Raw genomic sequence first — 17,373 nt, forward strand, 5'->3', positions numbered from 1 at the left:
TGAACGTGAATTGAGAGTTTGTTGAAATGTTAGTGATTCCATTCATCTCTAATGTAAAACATTGTTTTGGGAAGACGTTTGAATCTTCCCCCTCATAAAAGATTTTGTGAGAAACACATATGTTAGAGAAAGACAAATAAAGAGAGGGAGAGGGGGATGACAAGAACGGCCGATGCTGTGCTGTGGGACAGCTGAATATGATTATGTCTCTATGAGAAATTACTCTTATCAAATTCACTGTTTATTTTCTCACACCCACTCAGTCGTTTGGCCAATAGACATTCAAAGAGTCACACATTTATGACTGTCATTGGAGATGATGAAGTCTCTATTGTTAGATCTTTTTACTATTAAACTGTTAGCATCGTGACCTTTATCTTAGCCTTGGTGTATTGGGTCCATATTCATAAAGCGTCTAAGAGTAGGAGTGCTGATCTAGGATCAGGTCCTCGTTGCCCATATACAGTGGGGCAAAAAAGTATTTAGTCAGCCACCAATTGTGCAAGTTCTCCCACTTAAAAAGATGAGAGAGGCCTGTAATTTTCATCATAGGTACACTTCAACTATGACAGACAAAATGAGAAAGAAAATTCAGAAAATGACATTGTAGGATTTTTTGTGAAATTACTTGCAAATTATGGTGGAAAATAAGTATTTGGTCACCTACAAACAAGCAAGATTTCTGGCTCTCACAGACCTGTAACTTCTTCTTTAAGAGGATCCTCTGTCCTCCACTCGTTACCTGTATTAATGGCACCTGTTTGAACTTGTTATCAGTATAAAAGACACCTGTCCACAACCTCAAACAGTCACACTCCAAACTCCACTATGGCCAAGACCAAAGACCTGTCAAAGGACACCAGAAACAAAATTGTAGACCTGCACCAGGCTGGGAAGACTGAATCTGTAATATGTAAGCAGCTTGGTTTGAAGAAATCAACTGTGGGAGCAATTATTAGGAAATGGAAGACATACAAGACCACTGATTATCTCCCTCGATCCAGGGCTCCACGCAAGATCTCACCCCGTGGGGTCAAAATGATCACAAGAACGGTGAGCAAAAATCCCAGAACCACACGGGGGGACCTAGTGAATGACCTGCAGAGAGCTGGGACCAAAGTAACAAAGCCTACCATCAGTAACACACTACGCCGCCAGGGACGCCTGCACTACGCCTGCAGTGCCAGACGTGTCCCCCTGCTTAAGCCAGTACATGTCCAGGCCTGTCTGAAGTTTGCTAGAGAGCATTTGGATGATTCAGAAGAAGATTGGGAGAATGTCATATGGTCAGATGAAACCAAAATATAACTTTTTGGTAAAACTCAACTCGTCGTGTTTGGAGGACAAAGAATGCTGAGTTGCATCCAAAGAACACCATACCTACTGTTTTTCTGCAAAGCGACTGATAAAGGAAAGAATGAATGGGGCCATGTATCGTGAGATTTTGAGTGAAAACCTCCTTGCATCAGCAAGGGCATTGAAGATGAAACGTGGCTGGGTCTTTCAGCATGACAATGATCCCAAACACACCTCCCGGGCAACGAAGGAGTGGCTTCGTAAGAAGCATTTCAAGGTCCTAAAGTGGCCTAGCCAGTCTCCAGATCTCAACCCCATAGAAAATCTTTGGAGGGAGTTGAAAGTCCGTGTTGCCCAGCAACAGACCCAAAACATCACTGCTCTAGAGGAGATCTGCATGGAGGAATGGGCCAAAATACCAGCAACAGTGGGTGAAAACCTTGTCAAGACTAACAGAAAACGTTTGACCTCTGTCATTGCCAACAAAGGGTATATAACAAACTATTGAGATAAACTTTTGTTATTGACCAAATACTTATTTTCCACCATAGTTTGCAAATAAATTCATTAAAAATCCTACAATCCTACAATTTCTGGAGAAAAAAAATTATCATTTTGTCTGTCATAGTTGAAGTGTACCTATGATGAAAATGACAGGCCTCTCTCATCTTTTTAAGTGGGAGAACTTGCACAATTGGTGGCTAACTAAATACTTTTTTTGCCCCACTGTAAATCTTATACATTGTGATCTAAAAGGACAAACTAATCCCAGCACTCCTACTCCGATACACTTTATGAATATGGGCACTGGTCCATTCATGTATAGGTGGGAATCATGAGAGTGAGCGCATACACACACACACACACAGCAAACAGTGTTAACTCGCCGAGCTGAAGGTTAGACGTTACTTCAGCAGCTTAACTACCGTCTGCTGTGTTCAGCTTTCAGACAAGGTTAAAATTTCTCTCTGTGATCTACATCAACACCGTTATCAACTGTTCTTGGTGTGCGGAGTACTGCTGATGGACTTTATACATCCAGATTTACCTCATTATGTCTTTGTGTGTCTCTTTCTCCCTCTCTCTCTCTCTCTCTCTCTCTCTCTCTCGCGCTCTCTCTCTCTCGCTCTCTCTCTCGCGCTCTCTCTCTCTCGCTCTCTCTCTCGCTCTCTCTCTCGCGCTCTCTCTCTCGCGCTCTCTCTCTCTCTCTCTCTCCTGCAGTAATCGAGACCCAGTCTCTGCAGGGTCATAGAGAGGAGCACAGTCTGGTCTCTCCTGGTTCCTACATCATCGGCAACACCACAGTGGACTACCAGAAAGGGACGGACAGACAGACGCTCAGGACACAAGGACCTCTGGGAGCCGATTACATCATCAAGGTGACACGAGGAAGAGGAGCTTATGGAAACGTCTACCTACATCATTCATGAGGGAAATGCATACCTACATCATCCAAGAGTCATTTCTCAATTTCTCTTATGATTCTGAAAGTCTTTTTTGTGTTCTTAGATGTTGTAATCTGAGTAACCATATCAATATTGTTTTTGTAAATGACCATTCTTTTATATCCACTCATTTCAGAATACTGAACAGATTGATGACAATTTTGTAGAGAAAGCCCTTGCCAATACATACACATTGCATGTTAGTGAAGTATGCTGATTACACCCACAAAGTCAGCTTGCATCCCAAATCCCACCATATTCCCTTTGTAGTGCACTACCTTTGACCTAGTGCACTTTTAAATCATGCACTTCAGGGGATTGGGTTCCATTTGGGACACTACTAAGCTCTCTCCCATATCATTGAGGTTATCAAAGCATTGCACAAACATGACACGACTCCCATTTCTGTGGCAATAAAACACTGCGTGCCATGGCTCTCCTAATCATCATCATCATCGTTAGCATTATGTTCATCATGATCATCATAGTCTGAAAATCAGGCCCTGTGTGTATTCCATAGCAGACACTAGTATGTAGGCCGAGGCTGCCTGCTAAATGGCGCCCTTTTCCCTTTCTAGTCCACAACTTTTAAAATGAGTGCACTATAAAGGTAAAAGGGTTCCGCTGTCTTTCACATGGAACCAATGACGCAATGACATTGTGCCTACAGCGCCGGCGACATAAATGAACTACACATTACCCACATCACAAATGTTTAGTTTAGAAAATAACTTCTACTTTCATCTGATGTCAGCAAATCCTTGTTTATTCAATGTGATTATTAATGTTGAAATAGTTCATTTAAGTAAAGGAATACTAGAAGGGAGTGTGGTCCAAATGCTTGATTGCGAGACGGTCTTCTGATGAATGTTCTGCATGAAAATGAGGATTGGGCTGGTTCATGTTGGCACCAGAGTCTGTTCAGACATTGAGTTTTACGACTTTATACACTGAGTTCTAAGGCCAGTGACTGAGTTTGAGTCTTAAATCTCAATAATCTTTCTAAACATGTCTAGATCTCTAGACATCTTTAGATATGGATGTGTGAGTGCGTGCACGTGATTGTGTGAGTGTGCGTCTGTGTCTAACAGTGTGTGTGTTCTCGCAAGGTGAAATATGCTGCTCCGAAGGACACGATGGTCCAGTTCCTGTTCTATCAACCAATCAGGTACCAGTGGAGAGAGACTGACTTCTTCCCCTGCTCTGTCACCTGTGGAGGAGGTGAGACTGACCCCAGATCAGCTCTTAAAGAGACTGTTGTTGCTAGCTAACAAGGCCGAGCCTTTTGGGGACCCTAAGCGATCAAAAACCTGTGTGGTGAAAACATTTGAGCATTTTAGCTGTCTTGGTGGTGGAGAGAAAAAAAATTGCAAATAATTTCAATTAAATGTAAAATGTTTTGCCATGGCGCTCAGGTAGTTATTGAAGTTTTAAAACACATTTCATGCAATTCTACTCATTACTACAAAGTTTAGTTAGCTTTTTAGACTTACTTACTAAGCAATGTAAAACATTTTATCTGACATGGGTTAATTGAGTGACTTGCATAACAAGTGGAAAACTTCTGATGCACTTCCACATTTTGAAATGGAAACTTGTGTATTCTACTATTCTAACTCTCAATAGTAAATTGGGAACCAACTGAGTTCCTAGCAGCCGTTGGGCCCTAAGCGGCTGCTTATGTTGCTTATTGGCTGTGCCAGCACTGAAGATTTATGACTGAACCCAGTTCAGCTCTTATAGAGACTGTTGAAGCCAGCTATTAGCTGAAGCATTATGACTGAACCCAGATCATTCTTATAGAGGCTGTTCTTGTTGCCAGCAACAGCTTTGCCTGAACCCATATCAGGTCTTATAGAGACTGTTGATGCCTACTATTAGTTAAAGCTTTATGACTGAACCCAGATCAGCTCTTATAGAGACTTTTGAAGCATACTATTAGTTAAAGCTTTTTGACTGAACCCATATCAGCTCTTATAGGTGTCAAAGCTGGAGAGACGTTGATGAGGCTTGAGATATGATTGAGCAAAACGTTAGCCCAGCATTAACCAAACGTTTATCCAATGTTTTCCATTTCATACATTCAATTTTTATTTTGGTTACATTTGGTTGCTGTATTATGAGGCAATGCATCCGATTGTGAAGGACCCAACGTGTCTGTGTTTTAGTGCTTTCGTTTCATGTTTCTTCCCAAAACAGACATTGAAACAAACATTTGAAGGGCCCAAAATGAACCCATTGCCACCAAATGTTAGTCCATTGTTTGCTTTCGATCCTATTCATTGCTGACCTTGATTGTTTCTGCCTATTGCCAGGTTACCAGCTGAACTCAGCAGAGTGCACAGACATCAGGTCCAGTCAGGTGTTACCAGAGCACCACTGTAACAGCTACCCTGAGAACACCAAACCCACCCCCAAACTCAAGGAGTGCAACATGGACCTCTGTCCTGAGAGGCATGTACATGTACCAATCACAATGGTTGCCCTATGGGCCCTGGTCAAAAACAGTGCACCATGTAGAATTGGGAGCCATTTGGGACATACCCTATTCTGTTTCCAGTCGTGGTTGGGCATGTGAAGACTGTATAGGAAACATGGTTCCTCTGAATGGTCATGGTGACATGGCGTTGTCTTCCTCTTTCTCTTCTCTAGTGATGGCTTCATAGAGGTGATGCCTTATGACCACTTTCAGCCTCTGCCACGGTGAGTGACCATCATAGTCTATCACAGAGCCTGTACCCTGTAGTACCCTGGACAGGACACTAGTCTATCACAGAGGCTGTACTATTGTAGTACCCTGGACAGGACACTAGTCTATCACAGGGCCTGTACCCTGTAGTACCCTGGACAGGACACTAGTCTATCACAGAGCCTGTACCCTGTAGTACCCTGGACAGGACACTAGTCTATCACAGAGGCTGTACTACTGTAGTACCCTGGACAGGACACTAGTTTATCACAGGGCCTGTACTATTGTAGTACCCTGGACAGGACACTAGTCTATCACAGAGCCTGTACTACTGTAGTACACCCCCTGGACAGGACACTAGTCTATCACAGAGCCTGTACTACTGTAGTACCCTGGACAGGACAGTAGTCTATCACAGGGCCTGTACTACTGTAGTACACCCCCTGGACAGGACAGTAGTCTATCACAGGGCCTGTACTACTGTAGTACACCCCCTGGATAGTACACTCGTTTATCACAGAGCCTGTAATACTGTAGTACTATGACATTATTATTACTGTCAGTAACAGAGAGGACATGTCAAACATCTTCTGAGCATATATATTCTTCCTACATAGCATAGTTATGCCTATGCTATGTCACGGAATTAGGTGTCACAGATAGTCACAAACATGTTATAGCTCTGTGTTAGCTTCTCCTATGCTATGCTATGTCATATTAAATCAAATGTATTTATATAGCCCTTCTTACATCAGCTGATATATCAAAGTGCTGTACAGAAACCCAGCCTAAAACCCCAAACAGCAAGCAATGAAGGTGTGGAAGCACAGTGGCTAGGAAAACCTCCCTAGAAAGGCCAAAACATAGGAAGAAACCTAGAGAGGAACCAGGCTATGAGGGGTGGCCAGTCCTCTTCTGGCTGTGCCGGGTGGAGATTATAACAGAACATGACCAAGATGTTCAAATGTTCCTAAATTACCATCATGGTCAAATAATAATCACAGTAGTTGTCGAGGGTGCAACAAGTCAGCACCTCAGGAGTAAATGTCAGTTGGCTTTTCATAGCCGATCATTGAGAGTATCTCTACCGCTCCTGCTGTCTCTAGAGAGTTGAAAACAGCAGGTCTGGGACAGGTAGCATGCCCAGTGAACAGGTCAGGGTTCCATAGCCGCAGGCAGAACAGTTGAAACTGGAGCAGCAGCACGGCCAGGTGGACTGGGGACAGCAAGGAGTCATCATGCCAGGTAGTCCTGAGGCATGGTCCTAGGGGTCAGGTCCCCAGAGAGAGAAAGAAAGAGAGAAAGAGAGAATTATAGAAAGCATACTTAAATTCACACAGGACACCGGATAAGACAGGAGAAATATTCCAGATATAACAGACTGGCCCTAGCCCCCCGACACATAAACTACTGCAGCATACTGGAGGCTGAGACAGGAGGGGTCAGGAGACACTGTGGCCCCATCCGATGATACCCCCGGACAGGGCCAAACAGGCAGGATATAACCCCACCCACTTTGCCAAAGCACAGCCCCCACACCACTAGAGGGATATCTTCAACCACCAACTTACCATCCTGAGACAAGGCCGAGTATAGCCCACAAAGATCTCCGCCACGGCACACCAAAAGGGGGGGGCGCCAACCCAGAGACGAAGACCACGTCCGTGACTCAACCTACTCAAGTGACGCACCCCTCCTAGGGACGGCATGGAAGAGCACCAGTAAGCCAGTGACTCAGCCCCTGTAATAGGGTTTGAGGCAGAGAATCCCAGTGGAAAGAGGGGAACCGGCCAGGCAGAGACAGCAAGGGCGGTTCGTTGCTCCAGAGCCTTTCTGTTCACCCTCCCACTCCTGGGCCAGACTAAACTCAATCATATGACCTACTGAAGAGATGAGTCTTCAGTAAAGACTTAAAGGTTGAGACCGAGTCTGCGTCTCTCACATAAAACTGGAGCTCTATAGGACAAAGCCCTGCCTCCAGCTGTTTGCTTAGCAATTCTAGGGACAATTAGGAGGCCTGCGTCTTGTGACCGTAACGTATGTGTAGGTATGTACGGCAGGACCAAATCGGAAAGATAGGTAGGAGTAAGCCCATGTAATGCTTCGTAGGTTAGCAGTAAATCCTTGAAATCAGCCCTTGCCTTAACAGGAAGCCAGTGTGGGGAGGCTAGCACTGGAGTAATATGATCACATGTTTTGGTTCTAGTCAGGATTCTAGCAGCCGACAGATAAGATCTAAACCAGGCCAGAACTTGTCTGTGTAGACCAATTTGGGTTTCCAATCTCTCCAAAAGAATGTGGTGATCGATGGTATCAAAAGCAGCACTAAGGTCTAGGAGCACGAGGACAGATGCAGAGCCTCGGTCTGACGCCATTAAAAGGTCATTTACCACCTTCACAAGTGCAGTCTCAGTGCTATGATGGGGTCTAAAACCAGACTGAAGCATTTCGCATACATTGTTTGTCTTCAGGAAGGCAGTGAGTTGCTGCGAAACAGCTTTTTCTAAAATGTTTGAGAGGAATGGAAGATTCGATATTGGCCGATAGTTTTTAATATTTTCTGGGTCAAGGTTTGGCTTTTTCAAGAGGCTTTATTACTGGCACTTTTAGTGAGTTTGGTACACATCCAGTGGATAGAGAGCCGCTTATTATGTTCAACACAGGAGGGCCAAGCACAGGAAGCAGCTCTTTCAGTAGTTTAGTTGGAATAGGGTCCAGGGTCCAGTATGCAATATCTCTGTCACTGTTTAAAGCATCATAAAGAGTTCTACGCATCTTATTGCTGTTTTTCCCCAGGTGGGAGCAGGGTCCCTGGACGGAGTGTTCAGTGTCGTGTGGGGAGAGCGGCGGGCTGCAGGAGCGCAGCGTGGTGTGTGTTGAGGACGACGCCCACGGACAGATCACTCAGGTGGAGGAGTGGAAGTGCACACACTCCCCTCGGCCAATCACGCAGCAGAGCTGCAACAGCTTCACCTGCCCACAGTGGGTTGCCATGGAGTGGTCTCAGGTGAGCTACCAAGTGAAAACATCTAATCAAAGTTTTTATTGATTGCATTCACAGTTTACCAGGTGTTATAGTGGGTGCAGTGAAATGCTTATGTTACTAGCTTCTAACAATGCAGTAAAATGTCAAACAATTAAAATGTTTAAAAAATATTATTATAATAATTACCCAAATAGCACTGCAGCAGTAATCAAATGCAATCTATACGTATGTAAACCAGGATCATTTACACAAGATCAGCTAATAATTCTATGTATATGTATAGCAGTAGATATTTTAGAGTAATCTCTATCAAAAATCCAGTATATAAATAAAGATGAAGTGTCTATTAACAGGGTAGCTCAAATTCAGTGTACAGTAATATAAATAATATGATACACTATTTACAGTATTTACCAGTGTTTCAATGTCTCTATAGCATAAGACAGCAGTGTTGGCTGTGTGTGTCTGAGTATGAGTGTGTGTGTATGTCTGTGTGTTTGCGAGTATGAGGTGTGTGTGGGTGTGTCCGATGATCTGATGGTCTGGTGATAGAAGCTGTTCAACAGTCTGATGGTCTGGTGATAGAAGCTGTTCAACAGTCTGATGGTCTGGTGATAGAAGCTGTTCAACAGTCTGATGGTCTGGTGATAGAAGCTGTTCAACAGTCTGATGGTCTGGTGATAGAAGCTGTTCAACAGTCTGATGGTCTGGTGATAGAAGCTGTTCAACAGTCTGATGGTCTGGTGATAGAAGCTGTTCAACAGTCTGATGGTCTGGTAATAGAAGCTGTTCAACAGTCTGATGGTCTGGTAATAGAAGCTGTTCAAGTCTGATGGTCTGATGTTCAACAGTCTGTCTGGTGATAGAAGCTGTTCAACAGTCTGATGGTCTGGTGATAGAAGCTGTTCAACAGTCTGATGGTCTGGTGATAGAAGCTGTTCAACAGTCTGATGGTCTGGTGATAGAAGCTGTTCAACAGTCTGATGGTCTGGTGATAGAAGCTGTTCAACAGTCTGATGGTCTGGTGATAGAAGCTGTTCAACAGTCTGATGGTCTGGTGATAGAAGCTGTTCAACAGTCTGATGGTCTGGTGATAGAAGCTGTTCAACAGTCTGATGGTCTGGTGATAGAAGCTGTTCAACAGTCTGATGGTCTGGTGATAGAAGCTGTTCAACAGTCTGATGGTCTGGTGATAGAAGCTGTTCAACAGTCTGATGGTCTGGTGATAGAAGCTGTTCAACAGTCTGATGGTCTGGTGATAGAAGCTGTTCAACAGTCTGATGGTCTGGTGATAGAAGCTGTTCAACAGTCTGATGGTCTGGTGATAGAAGCTGTTCAACAGTCTGATGGTCTGGTGATAGAAGCTGTTCAACAGTCTGATGGTCTGGTGATAGAAGCTGTTCAACAGTCTGATGGTCTGGTGATAGAAGCTGTTCAACAGTCTGATGGTCTGGTGATAGAAGCTGTTCTACAGTCTGATGGTCTGGTGATAGAAGCTGTTCAACAGTCTGATGGTCTGGTGATAGAAGCTGTTCAACAGTCTGATGGTCTGGTGATAGAAGCTGTTTCAACAGTCTGATGGTCTGGTGATAGAAGCTGTTCAACAGTCTGATGGTCTGGTGATAGAAGCGTTTCAACAGTCTGATGGTCTGGTGATAGAAGCTGTTCAACAGTCTGATGGTCTGGTGATAGATGCTGTTCAACAGTCTGATGGTCTGGTGATAGAAGCTGGTTTTTAGTCTCTTGGTCTTAGCTCTGATGCACCTGTGCTGACTCCGTCAGTCAGATGGTAGCCATCCTTGGCTCAGGTGGATTGGGTCCTTAATCAAATCAAATCAAATTTATTTATATAGCCCTTCATACATCAGCTGATATCTCAAAGTGCTGTACAGAAACCCAGCCTAAAACCCCAAACAGCAAGCAATGCAGGTGTAGAAGCACGGTGGCTAGGAAAAACTCCCTAGAAAGGCCAAAACCTTGGAAGAAACCTAGAGAGGAACCAGGCTATGTGGGGTGGCCAGTCCTCTTCTGGCTGTGCCGGGTGGAGATTATAACAGAACATGGCCAATATGTTCAAATGTTCATAAATAACCAGCATGGTCGAATAACAATAAGGCAGAACAGTTGAAAGTGGAGCAGCAGCACGGCCAGGTGGACTGGGGACAGCAAGGAGTCATAATGTCAGGTAGTCCTGGGGCATGGTCCTAGGGCTCAGGTCCTCCGAGAGAGAGAGAGAGAGAGAGAGAGAGAAAGAGAGAATTAGAGAACGCACACTTAGATTCACACAGGACACCGAATAGGACAGGAGAGGTACTCCAGATATAACAAACTGACCCTAGCCCCCCGACACATTAACTACTGCAGCATAAATACTGGAGGCTGAGACAGGAGGGGTCAGGAGACACTGTGGCCCCATCCGAGGACACCCCCAGACAGGGCCAAACAGGAAGGATATAACCCCACCCACTTTGCCAAAGCACAGCTCCCACACCACTAGAGGTGTTTTTTTCCAGTTTTGTTAAAAAAGTTTGAAATATCCAATAAATGTTGTTCCACTTCATGATTGTGTCCCACTTGTTGTTGATTCTTCACAAAAAAATACAGTTATATATATTTATGTTTGAAGCCTGAAATGTGGCAAAAGGTCGCAAAGTTCAAGGGGGCCGAATACTTTCGCAAGGCACTGTACATGTATGGCAATTTAGCTAGTTAGCTTGCACTTGCTAGCTAATTTGTCCTATTTAGCTAGCTTGCTGTTGCTAGCTAAATTGTCCTGGGATACATACATTGAGTTGTCATTTTACCTGAAATGCACAAGGTCATCTACTCCGACAATTAATCCACATATAGAACGGCCAACCGAATCGTTTCTAGTCATCTCTCATCCTTCCAGGCTTTTACATCTTTGAACTTATATGGTGATGGCATCTACACTTTCATAGTATTACCACGACAACCGGCAAACCAGTTCGTCTTTCAATCACTCACATGGGTATAACCAATGAGGAGATGGCACGTGGGTACCTGCTTCTATAAACCAATGAGGAGATGGGAGAGGCAGGACTTGCAGCGCTGACGATCTGCGTCAGAAATAGAAAGGAGTTCTATTTTTACCTCTTGGCATCGCAGAAAATCGTTGGCGAGCGCGAGCAGTGTGGGTGCAATAATTGAATAACATGGATTTCTACATTTATTTTGCGACGCTCACGTACGTTACGTGTCCAGTCTGGTCAGCATGTTAGGGGCCACGTCAAATTTATTCAGCCGCCTGAGGTTGTAGAGGCGCCTTCTTCATCATGATGTCGGTGTCCTCAGTGGTCCTCAGTGATGTGCACACAGAAGAACTTGAAGCCACTGCCTCTGTTAATTGGCTACAAGTCTCTGTAAACTGGCTATGAAGCCTATATGAACTGGCTATGAAGCCTATATGAACTGGCTATGAAGCCTATATGAACTGGCTATGAAGCCTATATGAACTGGCTATGAAGCCTATATGAACTGGCTATGAAGCCTATATGAACTGGCTATGAAGCCTATATGAACTGGCTATGAAGCCTATATGAACTGGCTATGAAGCCTATATGAACTGGCTGTATGTGGTAAGAACAGGAGCTTATGTGCATATAACATATACAATTTATATAAAGTCAGTATTACGTTTATATAAACTGGTGGTTGGTTATTGTGTGTGTGTGTGTGTGTTTTGCAGTGCACAGTGACGTGTGGCCGTGGGTTGCGTTACAGAGTGGTCCTGTGTATCGACCACAGGGGACAGCACACTGGTGGCTGTAACACATCCCTCAAACCACATATCAAAGAAGACTGCCTGGTACCTGTCGCATGCCACAAACCCAGAGGTACGGTATCCACTGTGTCTGTGTTTATGTGTGTGTGTGTGTCCCTGTCTACATACAACTAGTACTGTCAGCCTCCCCTGTCTACATACAGCTAATACTGTCAGCATCCCCTGTCTACATACAGCTAATACTGTCAGCATCCCCTGTCTACATACAACTAGTACTGTCAGCATCCCCTGTCTACATACAACTAGTACTGTCAGCCTCCCCTGTCTACATACAACTAGTACTGTCAGCCTCCCCTGTCTACATACATCTAATACTGTCAGCCTCCCCTGTCTACATACATCTTATACTGTCAGCCTCCCCTGTCTACATACATCTAATACTGTCAGCCTCCTCCGTCTACATACAGTCAGGAGTAAAACTCAATCTGGCAAGCAAATATTTACGCAGCAGACAATTAACTAAGTCATAGGGCTTCATTATCACAGCTAGATATGGCTGAGGGACTGGAGACTAAAGACCACTGGGGTGTGTATGTGTGTGTGCAGAGTGATGTGGGTTTGGCTCTAGAACTCCAGGCTTCAGTAATGTTGGCAAAGAGTCAAAACTGGCATCGTGGTAGACATCTGGAGTAAATGGAGGGTGAAAATATGAGCTACTTGAGAGGGAAATATTTGTTTTTTAAAAGCCTCCCAGTGAAATAGTAAGGATGATCATTTGGTTGAGAGGAAGAGAAGTATTGTAAATCAACTCTTCTGATTTAGTAGTATGGTGATTGGTTTGGGCGTTTTCATGCTGGGGTCAGTCAGGGTCAGTCAGGGCCTTGCACACCCATGCACACAGTCCCTCTTACACACACACACACACACACACACGCGCGCGCGCACGCATGTCCTTGTGGGGACCAAACAATTGATTCCCATTCAAAATCCTATTTTCACCTAACCGCTAACCGTAACCCTTTAACCTAACCCTAATCTTAACCCAAACCCTAACTAACTGTAACCCTAAACCTAATTCCTAAGCCTAAAATAGTATTTTCCCTTGCGGGCTGGCAAAATGTCCCCACAAGGATAGTAAAACCAGAGAGAGAGAGATGTTTCACACATTGCAGTGTTATCCTAGGCCAACCCATGGGAACGTGGCCTAAAACTCTCTTTCCCTGATCTGGAGTCAGTTACTGTGCCCAGTGTAAGGCAGCTGACTAACTATGTGTGTTTAATATCTGGTCTAGAGTCAGTTCCTGTGGAGGCCAAGCTACCCTGGTTAAAACAAGCCCAGGAGCTGGAAGAACAACGCAGCGCTACAGAGGAACCAACGTGAGTAGAGATACACACACTCAAGTCCACACTGCATGCGCACACGCACACAGACACAAGATCATATACATACACACACAAACACACATGCACACAAACAGATGCAATAACACACAGACTCACACACACACACAGACACAAGATCACACACATACACACACAAACACACATGCACACAAACAGATGCAATAACACACAGACTCACACACGCACACAGACACAAGATCACACACATACACACACAAACACACATGCACACAAACAGATGCAATAACACACAGACTCACACACGCACACAGACACAAGATCACACACATATACACACAAACACACATGCACACAAACAGATGCAATAACACACAGACTCACACACGCACACAGACACAAGATCACACACATACACACACAAACACACATGCACATAGACAAACACACACACATAGACAAACACACACAGCAAGAGAACCTGGATGGAAGTCTACTTCTGCCATTGGCTCCTGTTTCTCTCTCTCTCTCTCTCTCTCTGTCTCTCTCTCTTTCTTTTTGTCTCTCTCTTTCTATGTTTCTAGAACATTCTGAACTCCCATAGAGCTATATTATTAGAGCTGCTAGAACTGTGTTCCAAAGGGCACTCTTTTTCCTAGTGCACTACTTTTGACCATAGATAAGCCTAGGGGCTCTTGTCAAAAGTAGTGCATCTTTGTAAAGTTAGCCCCCACGAATGGGCCAATCAGGTTAGAGCCCACTGGGCCAATCACAGTCCAATACAGGCCCCCTAGTAAAGACACAACCCTGGCCACTGCCAGAGGAAAGTAAGTGCAGTCCCCAGCATCAGACACACACACACACACACACACACACACACACACACACACACACACACACACACACACACACACACACACACACACACACACACACACACACACACACACACACACACACATGTATTCACACTCTAATATACACACACACACACTTACAGTGCATGCAGGCAGGCACACACACACATATAAACACACACATGAAGAAGCAGACATACACATGTGTGCGTGCATACCTCCTCCGCCGCGGTCGGCTGTGGTCTACCGAAGGCATCTATTACAGTGGTTCATTAAACAGTATATGGAGTAAATGTGTGTGACCCTTTCCTGCAGTGAAATTACGAAAGCACCCTCTAGTGGCCTCATGGGTGGACTGGTATTTGTAATTTCATAATTATTAAACATATATTTTTTTAAACACATAAAATACAGTGTTTCTATGTCAAACAGTTTTGTTATATTTCAGTCGTCTGTAATGCATTTAAAGTGTAATATTGGGATGCAAACTCAACATTTAACACATTTCAAATCTATATCTGACATGGTACAGGTGTCTTATTTTTTTGGTCCCATAACCATGTGTGTGAGGTGTATACCTTTTTTTTCAAAGTAGAATTGTATAAGACTACCAAGAAACACTGTGTGACCTTGATTTAGCCCACTGCAGTAAAAGGTTAAGAGTTCACAGGAGAGAGAGACCCAGCAGTAGTTGAACAACTTATCAGGAACACAGCAGATCTGGCAACCCTCAGTATAGTCTGAGCAAAGGGTTGCCAGATTGACTTGTTTCCTTTGATAACTTGTCTCGTATTACTGCTGTAGTGCCTAACCCCTATCAGAGACAGACTTCCCTTTTAGACGTTCCTTTTCCGCACAGTTACTCATGTTGCTATATATAGGAGAACACTCCAGGATTCCGGTGGTGTGTGTGTGCATGCGTGGGTGTGTTGAGGCTGAGTCACTGAGCATGGCGGTCCGGATGTCTCCAACACAGGCCCTTATCACGGGCCTGATAACTCACACATATACACACATACCGCCAGAGCTTATCCACAGGTCTGTGCTAATGTCCTGGTGGGTTTCCTCTCCTTCCTCTGTTGGTGATGAGCATGTGATTATGGCCTGCTGCTGTGGTCCTGTTAGTACTGACACACACACCCTGGGATCTGTCAGGTCTAGAGGCTCACACACCCACACACACTCTCTTACACACACTCACAGACATCTCCCACACCCCTTGCAGACACACACACACACACACACACACACACACACACACACACACACACACACACACTAATACACATGCCCCAATAGGTCCACAGACGCCGCAATCGCAACCACACTGCACACTGCCCTAACCCATCTGGACAAGAGGAATACCTATGTAAGAATGCTGTTCATCGACTACAGCTCAGCATTTAACACCATAGTACCCTCCAAACCCGTCATTAAGCTCAAGACCCTGGGTCTCGACCCCGCCCTGTGCAAATGGGTACTGGACTTCCTGACGGGCCGCCCCCAGGTGGTGAGGGTAGGCAACAACATCTCCTCCCCGCTGATCCTCAACACTGGGGCCCCACAAGGGTGCATTCTGAGCCCTCTCCTGTACTCCCTGTTCACCCACGACTGAGTGGCCATGCACACCTCAAACTCAATCATCAAGTTTGCGGACAATACTACAGTGGTAGGCTTGATTACCAACAATGACGAGACGGCCTACAGGGAGAAGGTGAGGGTCCTCGGAGTGTGGTGTCAGAAAAATAACCTCACACTCAACGTCAACAAAACAAAGGAGATGATCGTGGACTTCAGGAAACAGCAGAGGGAGCACCCACCTATCCACATCGACGGGACAGTAGTGGAGAGGGTAGTAAGTTTTAAGTTCCTTGGCTTTCACATCACGGACAAACTGAATTGGTCCACTCACACAGACAGCGTGGTGAAGAAGGCGCAGCAGCGTCTCTTCAACCCCAGGAGGCTGAAGAAATTCGGCTTGTCACCAAAAGCACTCACAAACTTTTACAGATGCACAATTGAGAGCATCCTGTTGGGCTACATCACCGCCTGGTACGGCAAGCTCGAGACACACAACCGTAAGGCTCTCCAGAGGGTGGTGAGGTCTGCACAACGCATCACCGGGGGGCAAACTAGGTGCATCAATGCAGGGACTGAGAGACTGAAAAACAGCTTCTATCTCAAGGCCATCAGACTGTTAAACAGCCACCACTAACATTGAGTGGCTGCTGCCAACATGCTGACTCAACTCCAGCCACTTTAATAATGGGAATTGATGTAAAAATGTTATCACTAGCCACTTTAAACAATGCCACTTAATATAATGTTTACATACCCTCGATACCATCTACTGCATCTTGCCTATGCCGTTCTGTACCATTACTCATTAATATATCTTTATGTACCTATTCTTTATCCCTTTACACTTGTGTGTATAAGGTAGTAGTTGTGGAATTGTTAGGTTAGATTACTCGTTGGTTATTACTGCATTGTCGGAACTAGAAGCACAAGCATTTCGCTACACTTGCATTAACATCTGCTAACCATGTGTATGTGACAAATAAAATTTGATATGATTTGACATGCGCACACACACACACGCAGAGATACACATTAACACATACACACACACACACACACACACACACACACACACACACACAGATACATACACACACACACACATAAATACACATACACACAGCTTCCCCACCACCTCATTCACCCTCATTAGTTCCCGACGTCTTTGGAAGTAAAGCACTTTACATCAGTCATTCACCCCGTACATAGAAGAGTCTGTTTTCTCCATTTTCATTTACATTCTGACATCATCATGATCTTTCTTAATGACACGGTCTAAACGTGACAGACATGCACACACACACACACACACACACACACACACACACACACACACACACACACACACACACACACACACACACACACACACACACACAACACACCGGTCCAAACATGACACACTACGGCTG

General features: G+C 44.7%; 1 protein-coding gene across 1 annotated transcript in view; it reads left to right on the forward strand.

Moving 5' to 3' along the window:
• Window positions 1-17,373, forward strand: part of adamtsl3 (ADAMTS-like 3) — a gene marked incomplete at its 3' end in the record, with an annotated part of 209,578 nt that overhangs the window by 141,245 nt on the left and 50,960 nt on the right. Inside the window, 7 exon segments of the mRNA XM_042318865.1 lie at window positions 2,518-2,675; window positions 3,851-3,962; window positions 5,057-5,195; window positions 5,394-5,444; window positions 8,227-8,437; window positions 12,126-12,273; window positions 13,454-13,538. Of these exon segments, the coding sequence (XP_042174799.1) occupies window positions 2,518-2,675; window positions 3,851-3,962; window positions 5,057-5,195; window positions 5,394-5,444; window positions 8,227-8,437; window positions 12,126-12,273; window positions 13,454-13,538 (904 nt within the window).

This window comes from Oncorhynchus tshawytscha, unplaced genomic scaffold, assembly GCF_018296145.1.
Source record: "Oncorhynchus tshawytscha isolate Ot180627B unplaced genomic scaffold, Otsh_v2.0 Un_contig_8142_pilon_pilon, whole genome shotgun sequence".
Lineage (NCBI taxonomy): Eukaryota > Metazoa > Chordata > Actinopteri > Salmoniformes > Salmonidae > Oncorhynchus > Oncorhynchus tshawytscha.